Genomic DNA, 26784 nt, shown 5'->3' with positions numbered 1-26784 from the left:
ATTAAAAATCTCAACAATAATAATAAATGGCAAAATGCCTGAGGATCATAACAAAGGCTCCACACAGCACTCTAAAAAAATTAAAATTGGGGCACAAAGCGGCAAGAACAGTTGGTGCGGTAGCGCCTACAGCCTGCTCAGGCAAGATGGTTAAAAAGACAAGCCGCAGCAGTGCACACAGAGGCAGCCGCCATTTGACTCAACAATAAACAGCATCACAGTCAGTGCGTGGCCCATTCACTCTTGTGGTAGCACAAAGAGAAGCCAGTAATCAGCAGCAAAGCGCTTTAAGCAATGCGGTAGCAGAGCAATCAGGGAGGAAACATGTTGCCAAATCCAAAAATACAGATAACCCTGTGAGCAATGCTGTAACAGAGCAATCAGAGAGGAATCATGCTGCCAAAAATAGCGTAATAAGGAAGAGGAATTTACGGGGTTAATACACAGCAGCCTGAATTTGCATGCAGCAGTTTAGGCACGGTGCCTTTGTGTAATATTGCCACCTCTGGTCAAAATCAGCAACAGCAGCTTAGAGTCTTAATTAATACACATAAGCGTGAATGGGAGATTGATTCCCAAGCTATGGTAGGGCTTCCACCAGACAGAAGAGGAGGTGATGGATCAGCGCCCAACCAGGAGTTTCAAGGACAGTCAGGCAAAGTAGCTGCTCCCAGAACTGCTTTCAAAAGAAGTCCAGGAGCTCAAAAGTCTTAATCCAGGCCAGGGATAGAAAACAAAAACAAGGGTGACTGCTGAAAAACGGTTCCGGTTCCGGTGCTGGGTGAGACGCTTTTATTTCTGCTCCAATGTTTATTTCTATAACCTTCAAATCTCCAACTGACAATGTTTAGGTTAACATTAGAGACTCCCTTTGAAAGGAAAAGATTTGGCATTTAGGTCCTTTTCTTAAATTGCTGTGTGAACTCCGAGGCTGACGAGCCGCAATAAATAAGATAACAAGCAGCAATAAAGATAACAGCCGGTGAAAACCCTGAAACTGTTTTTCAGGGTCATACCACCAGCTGAAATAAACTCAAGGTTTTAGCCACGGCTATAGCTAAAGAGAGGTCAATAGGATAATTCTTCATTCCACAGCTCTTTGTTTTGAAATTCTAACCAGAAAGCTCAACTACAGACGCCACCTAAGCTGAGCCATTTTTTCTATGATGCTTACAAGGAAAAAACGCCGAGAGCTGGGGATTCCCAACAGGGAAGGCTTGATTATTCCTGGAACAACACAAGCAAAGATAACCCAATTCTTATCTTCGAATTCGGTTCCCAGAGAGCTCTCACCATCAACATTAAAGAAATCAAAGGACAAGTTACAAACTTCAGCTCACCATGACTGGACTGTAGATCAGCAATTATCAATTTACCCAATTAAAGAGGACTTACAAGCTAAAAGTTTAGCTATTGAACTTCAAGATGCAGGATTCAATTATTTATCCTCCCCTAAGGATGAAGAATATCCCTCAGAACTAATTACAGTTGACTCTATTGTTGATCTTCAAGAAGACCGACACCATTGCGCGAAAATCAACCTACAAATAACTCTTCACACATACAAACAAAGAAGGAGCTTAATCTCTTATCCCTTGGTTGGGGAATGGCTGTTACAGAAGACCTGGACTTAATAAAATCTTTTATCGCTGAGACGAATAACTTATTAACTACCCTGATTAAGTCCATAGGCCCAAGAAGCACAGAATTATTAAAGCCCTCCAACAGTGTGGATCACAATTTAGCCACCCAGGACAATCAGACCAAGATGCCTGTCCTGGTAGAGAAGAGCACAATGACCTCTAGTCGGGTGATCCGGAGAGTAAAAAAAATGGAGAAAAAAAATCAAAGAATAGAAAAAACATCAGACCTAAACATAAACAGTCTCTGAATTTTAAACCTTTATTCAAGTTACTGGAAGCTTCAAATAACAATCCCCATGCACCAGTATGTGTTGGGAAAAAAAGAAAGAAATCAAATAAAAACCTAAGTCTCCAACAACAGAATAGGCCCAGCTCGACCATAGGGAAGGTCATTACTAAAGCCGCCTCTATCTTGGAGATTTCGGATTGGGACCAAGATTCTTATAACTCAACTAATACAAGTTTCTCTGATGAAAGCGTTTCTACTGACTCGAACTGGAACCTACAATTAATGAGAGACAAATTAGCAGTTACTTTACTACTCTCAAATCAGCAGGACGGACGAACTTTAAATATAAGACACCATTTTGAGTCACGTCTTAGTTTCTCATTCCCATATATTACGCTCCAGGGATTTATAAAGCATGTAACCCATTTATATGTGAATGCTTTTGAAAAGCGGGTAATATTCACTTTTCACTCTCAAATAGCAGATCAGATCTACCAAAGCAGAAATGATCTTTTTCCACATGGTTTTTTAATTCAACGCTATTTTATAAACAAGGCTCCCCCTATTTCCCTTCTACCACAAAATGAGGAGCTCTTGACCCAGATATCGCAATTAAGCCATATTAATCAAAAATACTCTAACCTTAACGACCAACCATCTAATTCACAAAGGCAGCTTCCTGGACAAGAGGATATGTATCCTGAAGAACTGTGTCTTTTGGAATCATATTCCCATTTACCTAATTCTGAACAAAAAGGAATTATAAATAGACTAGTTCAACTTATTAAATGTCTGGATCAAAGTTACATAGGGTTAAGTGACGATAATATACCATCAAGATCTACATCTTCCAAAATTAACTCTTGCAAATCCCCTAATAGAATAGATATAGTTCAACCCCCTTCCTCTGTATTAAGTAAAAACAAAGGAGAACTGACGTATAATAGAAAATTGAGTTCATCTAATCCTAAACTCCAAGAAGAATCCTTGAGCACAGGGAAGCCAATCTCTCCAGCTACCTGGCTTGAGATGCGCAGGTTACATCCAGAAGAACTGGGATCCCCTAATAGCTCATGGAGAAAAGAAGTTATTTCCCCCTGCAAGTTAACTCAAGCATTAAGAGTCACTTCAAATGTCAGTGTACTTACCCCTGAAATTAACGTTATTACCCCATGTCCTTGACTTCAATGTACTCCTCTAGTTAACTCAGTGAGGCCTTTCAATAACATTAGTCCTTCAGTTGGATTTAAAATCTTAAACACCTCTGGGCCGAACTCCTCCTTATCCATAATTTCCTGGAATATTGCAGGGTGGAATAGTAAGGCAGCTGATAGTGCGTTATTACAATTTCTACACTTATTTGATATCATCCTCTTGCAAGAAACATGGCTTACATCTGAGGACTCAGTTATGTTAGAGGGATATAAAACTTGGCTAAAACCAGCCACCAAAATTGCTAGAAAAGGCAGAGGACGAGGGGGGCTGGCCGTATTAGTAGATATTCATCTATCGGCCCACATAATGGATCTAAAAGAGAAGACTCCGGAGACTTCTTTAGCCGTGGGAATGAAAATCCCAGGCTTTCCAATTCTTATTTGCGTAAATAATTACATGTCTCCATTTAACTCCATGTCTCAAGATTCCCCTTGGCAGACTTTAGAAATATTTCTAGATGAACTCCAAGCTAGTTATCCATCATATGAGCTTCTCTTAGGAGGAGATTTTAATGCTAGGATGGGAAAAAATAATTCAGTAGATGATGACTTTCCCAATGAACCTCAATGGCACCCTTTATTACTCAATAGTTCTATTAAGGATCCTGTGACCAATAGATATGGTTTAGCTCTATCGCATCTAATTCAAAAAATTGATCTGATTTGTTTAAATGGTTCCTCTTTAGATATATCTAAAGGCTCTTTTACTTATTTAGCAAGTCAGGGAGCCAGTACAGTTGACTATTTTTTGGGTACACACCAGATAATAAACAGTGTCAAAGAATTTAATATATTGTCGAGACCTGAAAGTGACCATCTCCCTTTAAGGCTAACCCTTATACCTTCTGCTAAAAGCAGAGCTAACTTAAAAAAAAAAACCATTATAGATTCTATGCACAAGTATAAACGACGTAAATGGACACAAGCGGTAGGGAATAAGGCCCACTCCTTACTGCTAACAGACCCATTCCCTTATTTACAACAGATAGCTATAACAAACCCTCAGAACTCTATTAGAACATATGATCTATTACTTGATGAACTCTGTCCTAGAATTGCAGCTATAACTATGACTACGGCTGCATTCCAACCCAAATCATGGTTTGATAATGAATGCAGGTTTTCAAAGAAACAGCTAATTAGACAAATTAAAATTTTTAGAGCTTCTAATCGAACTGATAATTTTCACCAGCTGATAGTACAGAGGAGAGCTTATAAATCCCTTTTAAAAGCCAAAAGACTTGCCTTTTATCAAGCAAACTAGAGGTCTTTGGATAATGCGGCCCGTCTGGGAAATGAGAAAGAATTTTGGAGTCTTTTACAAGGGAAATTTAATCCAAAAAGCTATACATCCTTACCCCCTATTATGCATGAGGAATGGCTAGCACATTTTAGTTTAATCTTCGGAAGCTCGTTTTCCACTAAAACTGTGGACATATCGAAAGAGCTAGAAGACATCCCGTTATGGCCTTCAATTACTTCTGATGAGATAGAGAGGCTAGTGCGTTCCCTGAAAGCGGGGAAAGCTCCTGGAGAGGACATGATACCACCTGATTTCCTGCTTCAGGACCTATCCTGGTGGGCCCCTCTTTTAGCGGCCTTTTTTACCAACATAAATAATACAGGCTGTATCCCGAGGGGATGGCACACTAGCATTGTGGTTCCGATTTTTAAAAAAGGGGACCCCTCAAATCCAACAAATTATCGGCCGATCAGTCTCCTAGATGTATCAGCGAAGATTTATAGCCATTTTCTCCTAAATAAATTAAATGATTGGGACCAAACTAATTTAATCATACATGAGGAACAAGCTGGTTTTAGAACAAATCGGAACACAATCAATCAGGCCTTTATTCTGCATCACTTAATAAGGAAAACAAAGAAAAAAATCTGGCCATCCTTATATATAGCATTCATTGATTTCTCCACGGCATTCGATTCAGTGGACAGAGGACTCCTCTGGCAAAAGCTCACCCAATCGAATATTGATCGCAGATTGTTTTGGCTGATCAGGGCGTTATATCAATCAAATAATATCCAAGTGCGCCTAGGTAACAATGGCGCCCTCTCCACTAAAATTCCAGTTGCTAGGGGAGTAAAGCAGGGGTGCCTTTTGGCCCCCTTTTTGTTTAACTTCTTTATAAATGACTTAGTCGAGGCAGTATCTTCGCCCTCCTTCTTTCCCCCCTCAGTAGGAAATAAAAAGGTTCCCATCCTTTTATATGCGGACGACGTGGCTATATGCTTGCTGAATAAAATCGGCCTCAGACGAATGCTCCGCAAATTAAACGAATTCTGCCAATCACATAAACTTAAGATCAACCATAATAAATCTAAAATAATGGTTTGCGGCAAATTCTCCAGAGTTAAGAACACCTGGATATTAAATGGGGCCCCAATTGAACAGGTTGTATCTTTTAAATATCTTGGAATCCACCTGTCCAACAGACTTTCCTGGGCAACGCAAATTAAAGCCACGTCACTAGCCGGTACCCAAATCTTAGGCCTAACCAGAAGGTTTTATTTTTCGCAAGGAGGCCAACTTGTACCACCCATGATTAAAATTCTTAAATCCAAAATAATACCAAAGATTCTTTATGGCTCAGAACTGTGGGGCCTCTCTGCCAGGCACCAACTTGAGCCTACTCAAAACGCGTTCATGAGACTAGTTTTAGGCTTACCACCGGGGACGCCAGCAGCACATTTAAGAGCCGAGCTGGGATTTCCATCGATGGCTGCTTGCATTGATTTGGCCAATCTAAGACTCTGGCAGAGAATCTCTAAAATGGAAGAGGCAGCTCTGGTTAAACAATGCTGGCTAGAACAAATGCAATCTGAGGGTTGGGCTTCGGATTGCTTGAAGGTACTTGCAAAATACGATCTTTCTCAATCCAAAGTGCTGGGTTTTAATAGAATAGCCCTTCGAAATTTAGTCTTCGAAAATGATGCAGGCCAAGATCGTGCTTATATTATGATGGCTTCCTTTTCACGTTGGTACCCAGGTTTTAAATTAAATCACTACATGTCCAATTATCTTGACACTCTAGACAGAGCTAAAATCAGAAGAGCTTTCACAGCTCTTCGATTTCAAGTTATGCCCACAGCCTTTCTAGACGGCAGGTATAAAGGCATCCCTTTGGCTCAACGACATTGTTCATATGGCTGTATGGCAGTTGATGAGATTGATCATTATTTGCTTCATTGTCCTCTTTATGAACAACCTAGGCAAAAAAATTTAAAATCATTTTTAGAACCAATAGCATCTTACCCTGATGAGGTTAAGGTCAATATACTTTTATCGGACTACTCTAGGTTAGTCTCTCTCGCGGTTGCAAACTTTGCGATAGCCACACAAAAACTGAGAGAGAGTTTTATCCATAGGTTAACAGATCCATAGGACATCTTTTTTTTTTTAATATAATGTTCGTATCTCTATATGTATTTGCAAAAGGCTTATGGCTATGATGCAATAAAGTTGTTGTTGTTGTAATACACATAAGCAGCAACAACACCATACAGATTCAGCACAGTCAGTTAATGTGGTCTCTCTGCCACCTCCTGTTCCAATCAGGAACTCCATCAGGTGGTATCTTTTCATTTAAGCACTCCTGAATTGAATCATATTAGAAGAGCTCTGATGGATGTCATTTCAGCAGAACTTGCTGCTTTTCGCCAGTCTTTTCAAGTAGCTCCTGTACAAATACAGCAGTTTACACAATCACGTCATGCAGCAGGGAGTAGTCACTTGCCACCCAATATGTTGCAGTGCAGTGTTCAGATGGGCCAAGCAAGTATACCTAATGATGAGCAAGGGGCTACAGAGAGCACGTGCAGATGACTCACCAGATCCACATGATGTCGTCAGAGGTAGAGCGCAAGGGTTCACAGCACACAGACCTGACAGGGTAAAGCTGATATGCAACAGTTTGTGCACAATGATTCAGTTGTTACTCTGGAGGAGGATACAGATGAATGGAGTGATGGCTCACAGGTGGATGAGAAGCAGTCCACTAGACTGTTCCATAGTGCTTATTACATGCGTTTGCTATGCAAGGCTATGGCAGCTTTAGATTAAATGATTCAGTTGCAGAGCAGGCACCTTCTACTTCAAGGGAAGTCACTGTACTTCCAGAAACAAAGCCTAGTGACAAGGTGGTTAAAGTGCCATCACTTCTCAAGAAAATAGTGAAATCTGGATGGGATTCACCAGTTCAGTCTAAAAGATCAGTGTCATATGCTAATAAATTATACTTGTTAGAACCAGAGTTCATGGAGCAGCTGAGAGCTCCAGCCATTGATGCCCCAATTTCTGCTTTAGTTTCTAAAAATTTCCTTTCAAGGGAAGGGGATGCTCAGCTGAAGGATCTTACAGAATGAAAGTTAGGCAAGGCATTTAAGAAAGTACACGAGGCTACAGCAATGATTATACATGCTTCATGTGCAGCATCTGTGTTTTGAAGGGCAGCATTACTGTGGCTAGATGGTGTTTTGGGCAGTGCAAATCAGGATCCAGAGAGACTCAGGAAAACCATTCTGAAGCTTTCAAGAACGGAGGCTTTTATTGTGGATGCTACAATGGATGTGACACAATTTGCATAGAGGATCTAATGGTCTTAGCAAAGGTTTTGGGGATGCTAGTCTCAGCTATCCAAGTTACACCATGGGCCAGATTTCACGTTCGGCCTCTACAGTGGACATTGTTACCTTACCAGTGGCAAATAGCACATTCCAGGCACTTCCAATTTCCACTAACAGCACAATTGAGGGCAGCTCTGTGGTGGTGGACAAAGGATTGCAACTTATGCAGAGGTGTCCCACCATGGACCCACCACAGAAGATTGTTACAACAGGTGCAAGTCTGTGTGTTGTTGGGGCTTTCACTGCAGAGGCCAGATTCTGCAGGGATCGTGGTCTCCTCAGGAAGCAAAACAAAGCATCAACTTATTGGAGCTTTGGGCAGCGCAACTGGCGCTGCAGCATTTTGTGCCCTTTTCCCACCTCAATCATGTGATGTTGAGGACAGACAACAATTCTGTGCAAGCATTCATAAACAGTCAAGGAGGGATAAAATCACAGATGCTTCATCTGAAGGCAGCACGACCGCTATCCTGGGCAGAGAGGGCCCTGCACTCACTGACAGTAGAATACATAAGGGGAGTGGACAGTGTACAAGTGGATTGGTTAAGCACACCGGATGTGTTGCTGGGAGAGTGGCAATTTAACAAGGAGGTATTCAAACAGATCCACAAAAGGTTTGGAAGAATATCAATAATCAGCTGAGAAGGTACTACACTCGGTACTCATTGTTGGTATTGTTGGTAGCAGAAGGTGCAGACACCCTGAATTCTCCTTGGCGACCAGGAACACTTTACATCTCCCCTCCCCATTCCCTTTGTTGGCTTGAGTGCTGAAGAAAGTGAGGCTAGAGAGGACCAATCTCATTCTGGTTGTACCAGATTGGCCAAGGAGGCCATGGTTCTCAGCACTAATCAAACTATCTGTGGAGCCTACATAGTCTCTGCCGCTTCGTCTGGATTTGCTGCTGCAGGGATCTCTACAGCACCTGATCTGCAGTGTTTGAGCTTAACTGCATGGAAGCTGAGCGGAACAAACTGCTGATAGCAAGGTTGCCAGCGGAGGTAGTAACCACCATATTGGCATAGAATAGTAGAATTGGAAGGGGCCTATAAGGCAATCAAGTCCAACCCCCTGCTCAATGCAGGAATCCAAACCAAAGCATTCCCAACAGATAGCTGTCCAGCTGCCTCTTGAATGGCTCTAGTGTCGGAGAGCCCACTACCTCTCTAGATAATTGGTTCCATTGTCGTATAGCTCTAACAGTTAGGTCTTTTTGCCTGATGTTCAGTCAAAATCTGAAGGAGGAACTGGGGAACTACAGACCAGTCAGCCTAACATCAATCCCTGGAAAAACTCTGGAGCAGATTATAAAGCAGTCAATCCGTAAGCACCTTGAAAACAATGCAGTGATTACTAGGAGCCAACATGGATTTATGAAGAACAAATCCTGCCAAACTAATCTTATCTCGTTTTGTGATCGGATAACCTTCCTTGTAGACTGAGGGAATGCTGTGGACATAATATATATTGACTTCAGCAAAGCTTTTGACAAAGTGCCCCATGACATTCTGATTAGCAAGCTAGTTAAATGTGGGCTGGATGGAACAACTATCAGGTGGATCCACAGTTGGCTCCAGAATCATACTCAAAGAGTGGTTATCAATGGCGGAAGTAATGAGTGGGGTGTCACAGGGCTCGGTCCTGGGCCCAGAGCTCTTCGTTTTAATTAACGACTTGGATGAGGAGGTACAGAGCATGTTTATCAAATTTGCAGATGATATAAAATTGGGCACAGCTAATACTGTGGAAGACAGAAACAAAATTCAAAGGGACCTTGATAGGCTAGAGCATTGGGCCGAAAACAACAGAATGAAATTCAACAGGGATAAATGCAAAGTTCTACACTTAAGAAAAAGAAACCAAATGCACAGTTATAAGATGGGAGATACTTGGCTCAGCAATATAACATGTAAGAAGGATCTTGAGATTGTCATTGATCACAAGCTGAATATGAGCCAACAGTGCAGTGTGGCTGCAAAAAAGGCAAATGCTATATTAGGCTGCATTAACAGAAGTATAGTTTCCAAATTGCGTGAAGTATTAGTTCCCCTCTATTCAGCATTGATTAGGGCTCATCTTGAGTATTGTGTCCGATTCTGGTCTCTGCACTTCAAGGATGCAGACAAACTGGAACAGGTTCAGAGGAGGGCAACAAGGATGATCAGGGGACTGGAAACAAAGCCCTATGAGGAGAGACTGAAAGAACTGGGCATGTTTAGCCTGGAGAGGAGAAGACTGAGAGAGATATGATAGCACTCTTCAGGTACGTGAAAGGTTGCCACACAGAGGAGGGCTGAGATCTCTTCTCAATCGTCCCAGAGTGCAGGTCACGGAATAATGGGTTCAAGTTGCAGGAAGCCAGATTTCGACTGGACATCAGGAAAAACTTCCTAACTGTTAGAGCCATACGACAACAGAATCAATTACCTAGAGTGGTAGTGGGCTCTCCGACAATGGAGACATTCAAGAGGCAGCTGGGCAGCTATCCCTCAGAAATGCTTTGATTTGGATTCCTGCATTGAGCAGGGGGTTGGACTTGATTGCCTTATAGGCCCCTTCCAACTCTACTATTCTATGATTCTATAACTACCACGTTGCTATCTTGATCAGAAGTCTCCATGACCTCCTGACAGAAATGTGAGGTCTCTGATAGAAGACTGGGGAAAAAACAGTTCAGGGCAGTTTTTTTCTCATAATTGCTTCCTTAAGTTGTTAAAGCTATGACCATTGTCAGTTAAAATGACAAGCATCCGTCCAGCTACCTCCAATTCATCTACACTGTACAGAACTACTCTAGCCTTCCTAGCAACCCCACCTTCAGCCCTCTCTGTTCATATGCTAGTATGCTTCAGTGACCTGATGTATAAAGACTTGTCCATACCCAAAATGGATGCACATACCACAATCGTGATCTCAAAAGCTCTACTCAAGTCAAATCTGGCAAGCTTCCAACTGATTGACATGCAGAGTCCACCTTATAGAGAAGGTCTAATGCCTGAACATCAAGTGTCTTCTGAACCTCTTCCTTAGCCTCTATAGTTGTCATAATTTCCTTCACATGGATCAGTAAGGACCAGGGAGAAATTCATAAAGAAACCATATGCATCCTAAGCAAAACTTGCCTGATTGATTACTTTAAACCTGGTTGTGAGGAGGAACCTCTACTCCAGCAGAGGCTGTCCCTCCAAATGTTAGACTATAACTCATGCATCCCTGACCATTAATCATGCTGACTTGGGCTGAAGATTGGAGGGCCAAAGGTTATGAACCTCCGCTTTAGTGGACTGGACAGCCAGTATGCTGCTCAGGATACAAACTATTTAGAAATCCAGAAGAAGCAAGACTAGTGGAAGCCAAAGACAAAAAGAAGACTGTTCCACCATCTCCAAGAAGAAGGAAAAGAAGTGTTTATTATTCCTCCAAGTCATTCTCTTGAACCAAACATAATCCAGAGACTTTAAGCCCAGGCGGCCGCCATAGAAAAGAACAAGACCTGAACCCAGACTGACAGTGTAAAAAAAGATATCCAACTCAGCACATCTATAGCCCTTGTTCTAATAGATACCAGTCAGGGGTTATCTGTTACTATTTGTGACCATAATTTGACTATAGGACTGAAAGATGGCCAGACCTATAGCCTGGGTTCAGTCTCTAAGGGCTATGCTCTGGAATTTACCCGGGTTTGTTGTGATAAGTTTTTTTTCCTGTACTGTTACTCAGTAACCCCTCCAAACACCAGAGAAGCAATCTTGTACCTATTTGAATTAGCCTTAAAACTGATCCCCTCCCTGGAAAGAGTACTCAAAGACAAATGGTGTCCTGGGGCATAAATATGACAACAGATACAGAAGCTGCAATCCAATACACTCTTACCTGGGAGTAAGTCCCATTGAACCCAATGGAACTTACTTCTGAGTAGACATGTATTGGATTGCAGCCTTAGTCAAGTGCATATTCCATATGGAAACTGTGCAATCTGTTCTGGCATGGCTGAGGGCAGACAGCCTATTCATCAACTTTATGGAGGCCTATCTTCACATCTCTAGCGTAAAGAGACACCACCAATACCTCTAATTCAGCTACAGAGACTTGAGATCAGGCTATCTTGCCTGAGAAGCATTACCAATACTAGTTGTCCTGCTCTTAGGCAGATAGATACTCCTGGTCTTATTAAAGCATGAAAGACAGCTTAGTCCTCCTAGGAGATACCGCTGCAATCTCTGGTTCCCTTTCATCCTAGGAATTCAGGGAAGAGAGTGAGATCTCCTTATGTTTCCTTTCTCCTCACCATCTCTCCTACTTTCTGGAAGCCAATATATCACACATACTCCCCAGAAAGTGAAGATTGTGTACAGTTCTTGGTTTTATGTTTCTTTACACCATTCCTGTATTTGCTGCTTTCAGCAGTTTATTTGGTTTTGATATTGATTATCATGCAGCACGAGTACATCTGCAAGCCTAAGAGGAGGAACCTACCCTAATGCTGGCTCTCCTCTTTTCCTTAAAAAGAACAGTCACAGATAAGCCCAAGAATAAGTGAGACAGTATCTTCTGCTATTCCAGGTCATCATGGGTATTACTGGGTGCCACAACATATTTATGACACCTAAGAGCCTGAGGAAGGGTTGTAGTTCAGTGGTGGAGCACATGTGTTGTGTACAAAAGGTCCCAGGTTCAATCCATGATGTCTCCAGATGGGAAAGACTCCTGTCCAAAACCCTGGAGACCTGCTGCTAGTCAGCGTCAACAATACTGAGCTCGATGGATCAATTGTCTGACTTGCTATAAGGCAGCTTCCTGTGTTTCTTCCCCCCCCCTCCCAGCACATCCAACATCCAGTCTGAGAAACACTCCTGGGTAAATTCAGGCTTGCTTCTAGTACTTTATCTGCAGCTGATCTGAACAAATACCTCAGACGTATCTGTGGAATGCCTCTAAAAGGACTTTTGACTAGAATTAGCAGACCCCCATTCTGTGTCACAAATGACTTTGGAAATTTCCTCACGTTTTTGAAAATGACGTGGTTGACAGCTGTTCAAGACACAACAGTACAAAACTCATTTAGGTGTGCAAAGCCTGTAATGTGGTTTTGAATTGTGGCACTGGTATCACTTGTTTTGCATATATTTTTCAGTGAAACTAGTGTGGCTAAATTATTAATCTAAGAGTAGAAAATACACCTACCATTCAGAAAGATTGTGATTACAGTTCAATACTACTTTTCATGTTTCCACTGTGGCATTCTGTCTGAAGTATGTAAGTACAAATGTCCAGTAGTGTATGTTATTTTAGCTGCTAGCCTATTTTATTAGGTGCTTTAGATGTAGGTATAAAATTTACAAAGCAACAGTGTCAAAAAGCAGAAACTTGTAATTAATAATACTCCTACAACTTTGATCTAACAAATAAAATGAAAACATCACTATAAATGGATCTGTAAATATTTTAATGTGCAAGAAACTTAATTTATAAAACAATGCTAAAAACTAATACATAAAAACTAACACATGGGGCAGGGCAGACATTTCTTTTGTATATCACTCACCTACATGTGTAGTGAATGGGAGTGGGAGTGTGCCTTTTCTCCATGCCCACCCAGCACACCTGCTCCGTCTCTGGCAATACCTGCTACTCAGATGGGGGCATAACCATTTGACTGGAAATCAACTGAGTAGGCTGAACCTGGATTGTATGCATGTGGGCTCTGGTAGAATGTTATGCCTGTGCTGAACAACTGGCAGCATTGGAGGTGGGACAGGAGTTCTGAGTGGATGTGAAGAAAAGAGGAACAACCTACCAATGTATCATCCAATCCAGGCAGTAGTTTTTCTTCTTACTAAAGTGGTTTAGCATTTTCAACATTTATAATTTATGCAACTTGTTAAAACATGAACAGTTTTTACTACTGCAAATATCAATAATATGAATGTATGCTTAATGAAAAATATTAATTAACTTTATAATTCGTTTAGGTCAAGTACATATTTTCTGATAAAACTGGCACCCTGACATGCAACGTAATGCAATTTAAGAAGTGCACTATTGCAGGAATAGCTTATGGGTAAGTTTTCCTGAAACAATTGCTGTATTTCTACTCTTTGTTATTTTGTCTGGTGAAGATTTTTTTGTTATATTAATACATTTGGGACTTCAGTAAAGTCAGAATTTTAACCATCAATTCACTTTGGAATATCTTTTTAGCAGTTGAAATGAAAATTCAGTTAAATGGGCCAGAAACCTTCTTTTCACAATGAACAGGTGTCGGTGTTTGGGCAAACAGGATGTTTCACATAGACATATTTCACTCATGCAGAAATTAGAACTGAGCCTTTGAGCAGTAGGCTAAGACACCTCATAGCAACCATAAGATTAATAAGTCTTTAGTCCTGGTTTAGAAAATTAAAATTATAAAAGGTAATATTATTTTAAAATAATCATTATTTAATTAGTAAAATGAGTAGCTGTTGATTATTAATTTTCTAGGGAACAGGTATACTTATAATTAAAATCAATAATAGTAATTAAACAAGTTAGGGATCCATGAGAAATCACTGGTGTATGGTTGGATGTGTGTATATATCCCATTCTGCATCTGTATCAGAACTATTTTAACTGTTTGTATATATGGAATTGTTTTTAAATGTTTTTGTTGTTTTTAAATATGGAACTGTTTTTAATTGTTCTTACACTTTTCTTGTTCTATGGTTGTAAATGTTTTATTTGTTTTGTAATGTGTATTTTCTGTAATGTTTCATTGTTGTAACCCACCCTGGGACACCCTGGCCATTTATTCTTTTCCACAAATAAATAAAATATATAAACCACTGGTGGGGAACCAGATAATTATCACCACATGTTTGACAAGTGAGCAAGGCCTCCCACCTTTCCTCCAGGATGATAGTCCATCAGGTTGGTTATCATCGCCACCTAGTGACCAAAGGCCGGAAATGCACGCAAATTCAAGGAAGTAGGAATCTGAAGAAACTATTAAATGAACCCACAGTGCTTAGAAACACCACATTAGCATACACACATGTCTCTGAACCTCTCTGCAGCACAGCAAATGCCAGCAGCCCCTGGGAGATTAGTTTGTAGTCCTGGTGTAGTTTGTGTTCCTGGAATACATGTAGTCGTGTTGTGGAAAAGGAAGTTTGGGGGGAAAGCAGTTGGTGGGAGTTGGCCTTGTGAAGAAGAGGGAGGAGAAAGTCCAACTGGAACAAGCTCTGTGGTGCCTCCCTCTCTTTCCCAGAATACTTGCCACAGGGCAGTTGATGGTAGATGTCTCTGTGAGAAGATGGGAAAGTCCAGTAGGAGCAAGCCCTGATGTCTTCTCTGCCCTTCCCCTCTCGTCCTACATGGCAGTTGGCTATAGATGGCCTGGAGTTGGAGACTCTAGCTGGAGCAAGCTCTAAAGTGCTTTTTTGTCTCCCTCTCTCTATCGCGATTCTTACTTCTGGAAAGTTGGTGTTAGAAGGGTTTAGAAGAGAAACTCCAGTAGAGCAGGCTCTCATGTCTTCTTTGCCTGACTCCATCACTTTCCTGCTATCCTTCAGGAGATTAAATGGGACTTACTTGCAAGTAGGTAGATAGGACTGTAACTTCAGTGAAGCAACTGTCCACATGCCAATCTTAATGATAGCGCTTTGCTTCTGGCAGTGGGAAGAACTGCATTTTCCAGCAACTGTTAAATTTTAAGTACTGCGAAATGTGATATCTCCATTGCACAGTGCTGCCTGAGAGAACTGTTTGAGATCCCCTCACAAAAGAGTTACAAGTGTACATTTATTGCATAATTAAGTTATTTCTGCATAAGTCCTTAGTGCTTCTTGTGAAAGTTCCTTTGGGCTTTTCAAGCAAAGTGGAAGTTTTAGGAAACCTGACAAATGAGACCTGCAACAAAATGTTGCAGTGTTGAATGTTCCTGTTCAGAGTTCCAGACAGTCAGCCATGCCCTCTTCCAAGACAGTTTATTCCATTTCCCTCTTCCCCACCCCTTGTATTCCATTAGTTCCTTCTCTCCCCTCATCCATCACTACTGAGCATGATCTTTCCTCATTGTGTATGTGTGAGTGTGTGTGTCCCTTAGGATTTATTTTATCCATAAAGATTGTATAGTTCTGAGGTTTCCCCATATCTTTTTGGCTGCATAAGGATCCATAGATGGAGAATGAGTTTGTTGTTAATATGTAGGATAAGCCATGTCATTCCCAAGGACTGCTGTAGCTGGATTAAATGGATATATTCCTGATCCACGAGCTAGAGGGAGCCCTCAGCTGATGAAACATCTGTGCCCCAGCTGACAAAGCATCATGACGGATTAAGCAGCAGAGCAAGTGGTAGAGAGATTTGTGGATGGGGCCTTTGGAGACATTATAACTGTGTCCCACTCCCAGGAACATAGCTCTCCTGTTATCATGGAGAATGTGGGTCTTGGGGAAGGAGATAATCTGTCTGAGAAAGAAACAATCCCTTAGAAGGGACCCATTCCTTGGGGGATGAGCAGATATCCTATTGTGCAGAGGATATGTCTCTGGGGGTGGAGGGAACCTAGTAGTGGGTGATTTGTTCATTAGGAACATAGTGGGGGGGTGATGGACATGCAGATCACAGGGTGATTTGCCTGCCTGGTGCAAAGGTTACAGATGTTGCCTGTTGGCTAGATACCATAGTAGATACTGCTGGGGAGGAGTCGGTGGTTGTGGTGCACGTTGGCACCAGTGACATGGGGGAATGCAGTCATGAGGTCCTGGAAGCAAAATTTAAGTTTCTTGTTGGGTGCTGAAAGTCAGGACATCCAAGGTAGCTTTCTCTGAAATGCTACCTGTTCCATGCATAGGGCCAGCTAGGCAGGTGCAGCATTGTAGTCTCAATGTATGGATGAGACAATGGTGTCAGGAGGAGGGGTATGGATTTTTTAGGCACTGGGGAACATTTTGGGACAAGCTGGGGCTATAAAAAAGGGACGGGTTCCACTTGAACCAGGATGGAGCCAGAAAATCAAAATCAAAAAGCTGGCAGTAAATTCTATCATCCCCCTGACCATAATGCCGAGGGAGAACTTGAGGTGAAAAAGGAAATCAAGAAAGCATCTAAACGAGGAAGTGTTATAGTAGTGGGTGACTTTTAACTACCCTGACATAGACTAGCTACTGTGTATTAGGATAAATTCACTAAAATGCTGATGAATTTTCATGAGTACTTTTTAAAAAAAATGCAAATGTGTGAAATTGTGGAGAACTGAACTTGGATTGGAAATATTTTATTTATAAACAGATGCTTAGACTGCCCTTCATATAAAATATCTGGGCAGTGTAGTGCAGAATTTAAAGTACAAAAAGCATAAAATACCATAAAGACAATACAAAATGATCATAAAAGTGACTTGCTCATCTTTAAAAAGTTTAAACAACTGAATAGGCCTGTTGATATAAAATCATCTTCAAGAGACGTCTGAAGGTTGGCAACTAGGATGTTTGCCAAATCTCTGCTGGAAGTGTTCCACAACTTTGGACCAGCAACATTAAATGTCCAACTGCAAGTTGAAGCTAATTGGGTTTCTGAAATACAGTCGGTTCAGGAGGATGCTGTGGTCAATAGGATTAACAGCCACTGAAAGACTGAGTAAGGTCATCCATAAGGTCCATAAGGGTGACCAAGGCTGAGTCAGTCTCCAAACTAGGCCTGAATCCCAACTGAAGTGGATCCAGATAGTCAGTATCATCTAGGAACGGTAGTAGTTGCCCTACCACAGCTGCCTTCCCCTTCCCCCAAAAACAGGTACTGGTGAATGGCCAGTCGTTATCACATACCTTTGGATCCAGGATGGTTTTTTTAAGGAGCAGACACCACCACCTCTTTAAAGGTGATGAGCACCAAACCATCACACAGTGATGTGTTCACAACACCCTGGACCTACTCAGCCACCCCACTCTGGCTAGCTTTAAGCAGCCAGGAAGGGCATGGGTCCAGAGGCCACCTGGTCAGGCACAAAATAAGAAACTTGAGAGAAACCAAAGCTCCCAGAGACTATTTATTTAATAATTTATAAACCATTTTACATCCAGGAACTACCCAAGCAGCGTACAGAAATAAAATATAGAACATAAAAGCCATCATAAAACAGTGTTAAAAATGTAAAAACCAGCAAGAATTAAAAACATAATATAAAATAGACTAATTTGAGAACACTTGGGAGAAAAGGAAGGGTTTCAACAAATGTCAAAAACTTGTTGGGATTTGCTTCTCTTTTAAGGAAAGTGAATTCCAGAGACTAGTGCCATAATGTTGAAACTAAGTGCCCAAGTTACAGCATACTTTACTGCAGGGACCATCAACAAATCTTCATGCCCAGATCTAAGTGATCTGGGTGAGATGTAGGGGGAGAGACAGCTTCTTTGACTCCCTGGACCAGAAACATATAGGGCTTTATACCCGGTAGTAAAACCTTGAATCTAGCTCAGTGCTAAATTGGCAGCCAGTGCAACTCTTTCAACAAAGGTGTCACATCGTGTCATTAGGGTGCCCCAGATAGCAACCATGCAGTGGAATTTGCAATTCCTGTAGCTTCTGGACAGAATTCAAGGGCAGCCCCTCACAAATCACATTACAGTAATCAAGTCTAGAGGTTACCAATGCATGGACCACTGTGGCCAAGCTATCCCTGTCAATGAACAGTTGTAGCTGACCTATCAGTCAAGCAATCCTAGACACTGAAGACACTTGATCCTCCAGTGTTCAATGCTAGATAAAAAATTGTCCCTGAACTCTGCACCTGTTCTTTCAGAGGGAGTGCAATCCCATGTGGAACAAGCAACTGAGCAATTTCCTGGACCCAGGAGCCACTCACCCAGGGTCCACCTGTTGGGATTCATTTTCTGTTTAAATTGAGATTTTCTTGTTCGGATTTAGTTTCCACTTATTGGCTCTTATCTAGCCCATTACTGAGTCCACACCACCTCCTGATTCAGTTGCTATAGAGAAATAGAGTTGTGTTGCCCCAAATATCCTAATGACCAATTCCAGGAGCCTCATATAGATGTTGAATAGTATTGGGAACAAACTAGTGCCCTACAGCATCCCATAGAACAAATTCCAAAGGGACGAAAGGCAATCACCCAATGTTACTCTCTGGAATCGGCCCTGTAAGAAGGAGCAGAACCACTGTAGTATAGTGCCCTCTATTCCCAACTCACAGTGTCAGTCCAGTAAGATATCTTGATCTAAGGTATCAAAGGCTGCCAAAAGATCAAGGAGAATCAACAGGGCCTCACTCCCTTGTATCTCAGCGGCGTTTGATACCATCGACCATGGTATCCTTCTGGGGAGACTCGTGGAGTTGGGAGTTGGAAGCACTGCTTGGCAGTGGTTCCGCTCCTACTTGGCGGATCGTCGCCAGAAGGTAGTACTTGGGGAACATTGCTCGACACCTTGGACTCTCCATTGTGGAGTCCCTCAGGGGTCGATTTTGTCCCCCATGCTTTTTAACATCTACATGCAGCCTCTGGGTGCCGTCATCAGGAGTTTTGGAGTGCGTTGCCACCAGTACGCTGATGACACGCAGCTCTATTTCTCCTTTTCATCTTCTACAGGTGAGTCTGTGGATGTGCTGAATCATTGCCTGACCGTGATAATGGACTGGATGAGAGCTAATAAACTGAGACTCAATCCAGACAAGACTGAGACACTGTGGTGAGTGCCTCCCCTGCCCAGATGGTGGATGTTCACCCTGTTCTAGATGGGGTCACACTCCCCTTGAAGGAACAGGTTCGTAGTCTGGGAGTTCTTTTCGATCCTTCCTTGTCTCTTGAGGCGCAAGTGGCCTCGGTGGCAAGGAATGCGTTCTACCACCTTCGGTTGGTAGCCCAGCTACGCCTCTATCTGGACAGGGATGACCTCGCCTCAGTTGTTCATGCTCTGGTAACTTCTAGGCTGGATTACTGTAATGCGCTCTACGTAGGGCTGCCCTTGAAGACAGTTCGGAAGCTTCAGCTAGTGCAAAACGCAGCAGCCAGACTGCTGACGAGGACCAGCCGGTCAGCACATATAACACCTGTTCTGGCCCATTTGCACTGGCTACCTATTTGTTTCCGAGCCAGATTCAAGGTGCTGATTTTGACCTATAAAGCCTTACACGGCATGGGACCGCAATATCTTGTAGAACGCCTCTCCCGCTATGAACCTACCCGGTCACTTCGCTCAGCATCTAAGGCCCTCCTCCGGGTACCAACCCATCTAGAAGCCCGGAGGACAGTTACTCGATCTAGGGCCTTTTCTGTAGTGGCCCCCGAACTGTGGAACAGCCTCCCCGAAGAAGTACGCCTGGTGCCTACGCTTCTATCTTTTCGGGGCCAGGTTAAGACCTGGCTATGCTCCCAGGCATTTTAAGCGTTTATGTTATAATTTAATTTTTTTATTTTTTATTTTTTTCTTTAGTTGCTGCTTGTGTTTATTGTTTGTTGTCTGATTTTATTGTTGATATTTTGTATTTTAACCTTTTTGTACACCGCCCAGAGAGCCACTCGCTATGGGCGGTCTATAAATGAAACAAATAAATAAATAAAATAAAATCTCCCAATAAAGATCATCCTTCAGGGCAATCAGAGCAAATTTGATGCCAAAATGAGGCCTGGGTCTAGAAAATCAGTCTCATCCAAGAGTGCCTGTGGTTGTACTGCCACCACCCTCTCTTATCACCTTCCTAGACAAAATGCAATAGTTGTCAACTATTGGATTCAGTGCTGGCTTCTTTAGGAGTGGTCACACCATCTCTTCATTCAAGACAGTGAGGATCACTTCATAACCACCCTGGGCTCCTTGGGAGGAAGGGCGGGATATAAATTTAATTAATAAAATAATGCAAAGATGATTTAAGCATGCCCTGGATTACCCAGCCAAGCCCTTTAGGCTAGCTTTAATCAGCCATGAGGACATGGTTTAAGAAGGCAGGTTGTTGATCGCATTCCTGTGAGCGCCTTGTCCATGTCATCAGACTGCAACAAGTGAAATTGATCACACAGAATGGTGAAAGATAGTGCATTGGGCACCTCACCTGAATCTGCCACAGTGATAGCATCCAGACCTCAGTGAAGTTGGTCAACTTTAACCTTAAAGTGCCCAGCAGAAGAGTCACAGCTGGATTCAGAGAAGAGCACAGCTCCATTAACAAGGGGCAGATGTTAGCAGCCTTCAAACTACTTGGAAAAGTTCCACTGGACAGCTACTAGTGGATGCAACAGAGGCAGCAAAGTATGCCTTCTTCTCTGCCTCCACTGCCACATAACAGGCATAATTGCGTGCTCAAAGGAGGGTTCAGTTTATTTGTTTATTTATTTATCTATTTATTGCATTTGTATACCAGCTGAAGCTCTCTGGGCGGTTTACAACAATTAAAACATTAAAAACAAATATAAAAATGTAAAAACACATTTTTTAAAAAGCAGTTGCAGTAAGACCTGCCACATAGACATTTCAGTCATTGTCTATAGCTTGCTTCATAGCCCACAGGCCCCTGGAACGCCAGGGCATGTTGCAGGCTTCAAAGACGGCACTCCAGAGTGATCCTGGTTTTGACCCATTGTGTCTCACCATTTGACCAAGACCAGGGCCTCAGCAGGATTGCCATTTCTAACCACTGGGAAATCCCCCAGGGCATTCAGGAATCCATCAGGTTTCATTAGTCTCCAGGGCAGACAAATGGGTCCCCCACCCATGCAGAGTGGAGTTGTCAGTGTAAGTTGAAACATCACCTGGAAGTGGTCTCTCCACAGCAATGAGGTTATTTGAATACACATACACCCCAAAATATTCAGACCACACATCTCCACACTTTGAACAAAGACAAGGTCCAGAGTATGACCTGCTCTTTGTGTTGGACTGATGACTTGAGACATCTCCATAGTTGTCATGGAGGCCATGAAATCCTGAGCCAGCCCACCAGAGGCAGCTTCAGCATGGATATTGAAGTCACCCAAGACCTTGTCTTGGGTTCACCCAACACCATGCCAGGCACACCCTCTACTAGCTTGATCAGGAAGCCTGCTGGGCAGCAAGGTGGGTGGTATACCAACAGCATCCCCAATCTATGTCTATGGTCTAAGTCCAGGTGCTGTTCCTTCCATCCTAATACAAAGCAAAGAGTTTTCCTAGTGAGGAATATGGAAACCTTGTGGACCATGGCATCACCCTCTTCCCATCCCACCAATGTGTTGATGTAGTACCAAGTGCCCAGTTGGGCAAAGCTGGGACAGACCCAGACCACCCATCCACTTGCATCAGTAATGCATGCCAGATTGGCTGTCTCATCCAAGATCAAATTATAGGTGAGCAAGAATTTATTGTGAGCCAACCTGGATTGCAAAGCAACACCCCCAGACTGGTGAGCACAGTGACAGAACAACAAGGTACCCAAGAATCACAAGACGGTTGAGGGACAGTAAGCAGGGATCTGTGCCTCCTCCTTTCATTGAAATTGCCTACTTATCCCACTCCATATTTCCACAGTCTTGTGACCACTGGAATTAAAGTTCTTCCCTTTCACCCACAATACTAACACCTCCAAAACACATCCCAGTGGTGGAATCCAACAGTAAGCTAGTACACTCTCACACATTCACCCACCAATCATATGTGTGTTCTACCTACTTTCTCCTAGGTCTCATTTCTGTACATTAAATTATCTTTTATGTGTCATCTGAACATGAAACCTTTCTGAACTATTTCCTATATTTCTCTACCTCCTTTCTTTTCAAACAGCCATTCTCCTGAATCAGAGGATTATGCCTATTCTACAGATGATTGGTAAGCAGTAACCTTTTAGCATTTGTTATTTTCATTTAAAATGTAGGCACCTCCAGACTGCCAGCATTTTGTGGGTGGGATTCAAATGCATGATGGAAAAGTTAGGTTCACACAATTAAAGTGGATTAGAGCATAACAAAGCGACTTTAAGAAAGAAACAGGCTTTTCGTGTTTAGAAAAGTGGCTGGGAAACGCATTAAAAAGTGTGGAATGAATGAATGATTAACCAGAAGGTGTATGTACACCCCAAATGCAAATCAGGATGAATGTTCATTGTCGTATTAACTTCTCTGCAAACAAAACAGAACAAATGCTTAATAAAGACTGGATATAATCTAACCTCCATGTGAGCTTTGTGCAAGCAAAGCAGGATCAATGCTCAATAAATTCTTTCTTGTTAAACTGTTTTGTTTATGTTTGCGGCTCTGGTCTCTTTTGGGAGGAAGGGCAGGATACAAATTCAATAAATAAGTCACTTGGAGAAGCCCCTCATGTTTATGTATCATTATTACTAACCAGAGCCAGCACCAGTCATGGCTGGGCCTTTGGGCACCAGACTGCCCTGAGTCATCATGCTTCCTAACGCCCCTTCCCGATGTATGTGGCGTGAGCTTAAATAGGCCCACTCACCCCACCTACCTCTCCCATTGTTCCATCACCCCCTCACCATGCTGTACATGCCTGACATCACCCAAGATAGCAGCGGGAGCATCAACCCCTTAGATGACGTGAGAGGGAGGTAAGGCAGGCATGTGGGCCTATTTAAGCCCACGCTGTCCACATCAGGGGGTATTGCCTGGGAGGGAGGAGATTGCAATCTGCAGCAGTGTCTAGTTGCTGGGTGTGATTTGCCGCATGACCCAATGCTGGCGCAAAGTAGGAGCTACACCCTACCTGCTTAAGGAGGAGCCCTTATGGGCTCCAGGGGCCCTCGGACAGTGCCTGACCTGGCCACCTGCTGGTGGTGGGCCTGTTATTAACTATAGAACAACTATTAAAATTACATAATGAATTGATAGATAGGGTACACAATGGACACAGCTCCTGACTCTGAAAGAGAGAACCTCTAAATCCATTGTCAAAGTTTGATTGCCAGGACCACAGATATCTTAAAATTGGTTTATTTTCTGAAAACATTTGATTCTTAAATTTAAATAGTTAACCTGAGTTTAGAATTGCCTTGTTAGCAAAAATATTCATAAATACCAGAGTCCAACAAAGCTAAATGCTTGTGTGATGGAAAACCTGGTGTTGGCAGTTTAACCTACATATGCAAATCATTTTGTAATGTTGTAGTCATCAAGTTATAAATATGCATGGGTGAACTAGCAGTCACTTGTTTATTGTGTGCAATTTTTTGTATATCAAGATCCTGTCCTGAATCTACATATGTGCATTTATTCTGTGAAAGATATAAACAAGCACTCAAATGAAGAATAATTTAACAAATTCATTAACAAATACAGATTGTATTCTTATATTGGTTAATAGTATATTAGGGAATACTAAAACAATGTGGTCAAATCCTGTTCTAGTGTGTGGTTCTAGATGATGCATTGTTAATAGATAAATTAGATGTTTATATGCTTTCATTTCTCATTTATTTCTTTTAGGCAAAGTTTGCAATCCAGAGATGAAAAAATATTTACCGATTCATCATTACTGGAAAACCTCCAAAATAAACATGTAAGTTATAAAAATAAATATTGCTTTTATGCAAAGACTAAAGGGAGATTCAGTAAATCAAAAGGTACATGTCACAAGCAAGAAACTAATTTTAGTCCAATCATCTGCACATAAAGCCATATTAATTAATTAAAATTTACTTTTTACGTAAGGGTCTAACTAAATGTTCCATGTGAATGTGAATAAAACTTTGATAGACACTTTTGTGACAGGAAAATGTGATTTGGACCAATGGTCAGAGGGTAGCTTTTCCTACTACAGCACCCTTCAGGGAAACAAGCACCTAGAATACTGCTGAGGATGGAACAGTTGGGGAAATGGAGTTTTAGTGTAAAAGCAGCGTGCAGGGAAAGGATTAAGCACTTACTTTGCTCTAAATGAGGGCCCTCTCCAAGCAGCGTTTCTGTGACAACTGTGTCCACCCAAGCTTTGTAACGTATGTGTGTCTAACATTTAGCCATCATAAGCAGATGTAGAAACTAGCATTCATGTCCTGAACTTTGCATAGTTAAAACACATGTGGCAGTTTCTCATTTTCTTCCATGAAGACAAAATACATTCACTCAGGTACATAACATATTCATTGAAAAGAAGGAAGGCCAGACATGCAGTGTTTTGCCTACATAAACTTCCACGTGTTCATCAGAGCTGCTGTGGCCAATCTGCAGCCAGTCTGTGCTTTTTCATATACTGCCCCCTTTCAAATCAGGGTATTCATCTTATTAAGCTTGTATGGTTGAATACAACAATAGCTTTACCACCTACATGTGTTACACTGTGCTAACAAAGTAGATAAATATATTAATGCAGCGGAAGACCATCTCACACACTGAGCACTATTGCTTTAAGAAATATAAGGAATCTTATTTATCTATTCTCTCATTAGGATATATGAAATTTTGCTGTGGTTACTTTTACTCTGTGAAGGTTCATTTTGCACAGTTGTTAGCGGCTCTCTAAGAGTCAGTCTTACGCACTTTAACAATCTAAACAAAATATTAAAATGGTGATCACAGAAATACACATCCTGCAAATGCTAGATCTTAATGTACCTGTATCTATCAGCCCCTTTTTATCCATCCTATGTGGCTCATAACATATAAAATTCTGATGGGCTTCTCCATCTCCCTCCATACCTTTGCATATCCTTCATCATGTTAGAGTCTCCAGCTCACTACTCTGAATTCATCAGTAAACTTGATGTGACAATGCTGAACACTCCTGACAACACAATGCTGACAGTTCTTCAGACCTTGAATCAAAAATATTAAGTTCTGTAATGTACTCTACTCTTCTCCTGAGCTTGATCTTGTAGTCCTTTTTTTCTCTTGATCTATTATCATCTGTCTTGAATACTTCTCCTTCTCTTTCTGCTGTTTCTGATTGAATGTCTTCTCATTATCTTAAGCTTAACATACCTACACTGAGGTATTGTCTGTCTTCCTTCTTCTGGGTCTTTACCTTTTTCCTTTTCTCTTTGAGTAATTGTTCTATTTTTCCTTCTAAGTACAGAACCTTGGTGTTGTATTTGATTCTTTTCTTTCTCTCTTCCTTTTATTTGCTACTATGAATCTGGTTGTTTTCAAGTTTTAAATATTATTTTACATTTATTTATTTATTTGTCTTCTTTCACCACTAAAACACTGGTTTATTCTCTCTCTCCTTGACCATTGATTTCTGTTCTTCCTGTTTTACCTCTCAGCTTAACTCTGCTACCTGTTTGGTTTTTCTCCACATCTTGTTTTGCCCACATTCTTCATTAGTTTCTATTTTCTTACCAGTTCATGTTATTGCTTTGTAGTTTTAAAATTTCTTAACTCCTTAGCCTCTACACATCTCTTCTCTCTTAATGTTTTCTTGTTATCATGACTTTGGTAATAGTTTCTTTTTCGTTAGACCTCAGATTAGGGCCAAAACTGTTGTGTTAGTAGCATGTTATGCCTTTGAGTACAAGAATTGTCTTTCTTCAATAGCCAGTGTGGAGGCCCCAATCTGGATTGGGAACCTGGGGGGGGGATCTTAAAGTACTTGCCAATGTGGTCCCTATCTGGATTAGGCCCCTTGCCTTCTATTTTCATGGGGGAAAGTTCTAATTCACTCCAGAAGGTTATTTTTCCCATGTAAATAGCAGGCACAGGGGGCCCACTACACTGGCTGTTTCTGAAATACATATCTTTCACTTAAAGGCAACACGTGACTAACATAATGTGTAGTTTAACCCTTCTGCTGTTTCATGGTCTTGATCCTTTATCTCTTGCTCTTCTTTTTGTTAACTCCTTGCACATCCAGACAACTTCCTTTGCAAACATTTAAACAGTATTTGAAAATGTATCTCTTCTCCCAAGCCTTTAACTCCTAATCTCTCCTTTTCCTTTCCTTCAGTTTGTGTCCCTTTCTTATTCCTTAGGTTGCATTATTTTATCAGTCTATTATGTTAAATTCAATTTATTATCAAATTTATTTATTTATTTATTAAACTTGTATACCGCCCCATAGCTGAAGCTCTCTGGGTGGTTTACAATAACTAAAAACAACTACAATTTATAATACATCTTTTAAAAACAATTTAAAACACAAT

At 41.6% G+C, this 26784-nt stretch overlaps 1 protein-coding gene across 4 annotated transcripts in view; it reads left to right on the top strand.

Moving 5' to 3' along the window:
* ATP8A1 (ATPase phospholipid transporting 8A1) overlaps positions 1-26784 on the top strand; it is a 191980-nt gene that overhangs the window by 57877 nt on the left and 107319 nt on the right. For all 4 annotated transcript variants that reach the window (XM_061584305.1, XM_061584306.1, XM_061584304.1 and 1 more), the window contains 3 exons: positions 13697-13785; positions 22476-22520; positions 24134-24206. In XM_061584305.1, coding sequence (XP_061440289.1) covers positions 13697-13785; positions 22476-22520; positions 24134-24206 — 207 coding nt within the window. The remainder of the gene's footprint in view (positions 1-13696; positions 13786-22475; positions 22521-24133; positions 24207-26784) is intronic.

The sequence above is a fragment of the Rhineura floridana genome, chromosome 9 (assembly GCF_030035675.1).
Source record: "Rhineura floridana isolate rRhiFlo1 chromosome 9, rRhiFlo1.hap2, whole genome shotgun sequence".
Taxonomy (NCBI): Eukaryota; Metazoa; Chordata; class Lepidosauria; order Squamata; family Rhineuridae; genus Rhineura; species Rhineura floridana.
The sequence above is the reverse complement of the archived record's forward strand: the minus strand, read 5'-3'. Positions and strand labels throughout refer to the sequence as shown.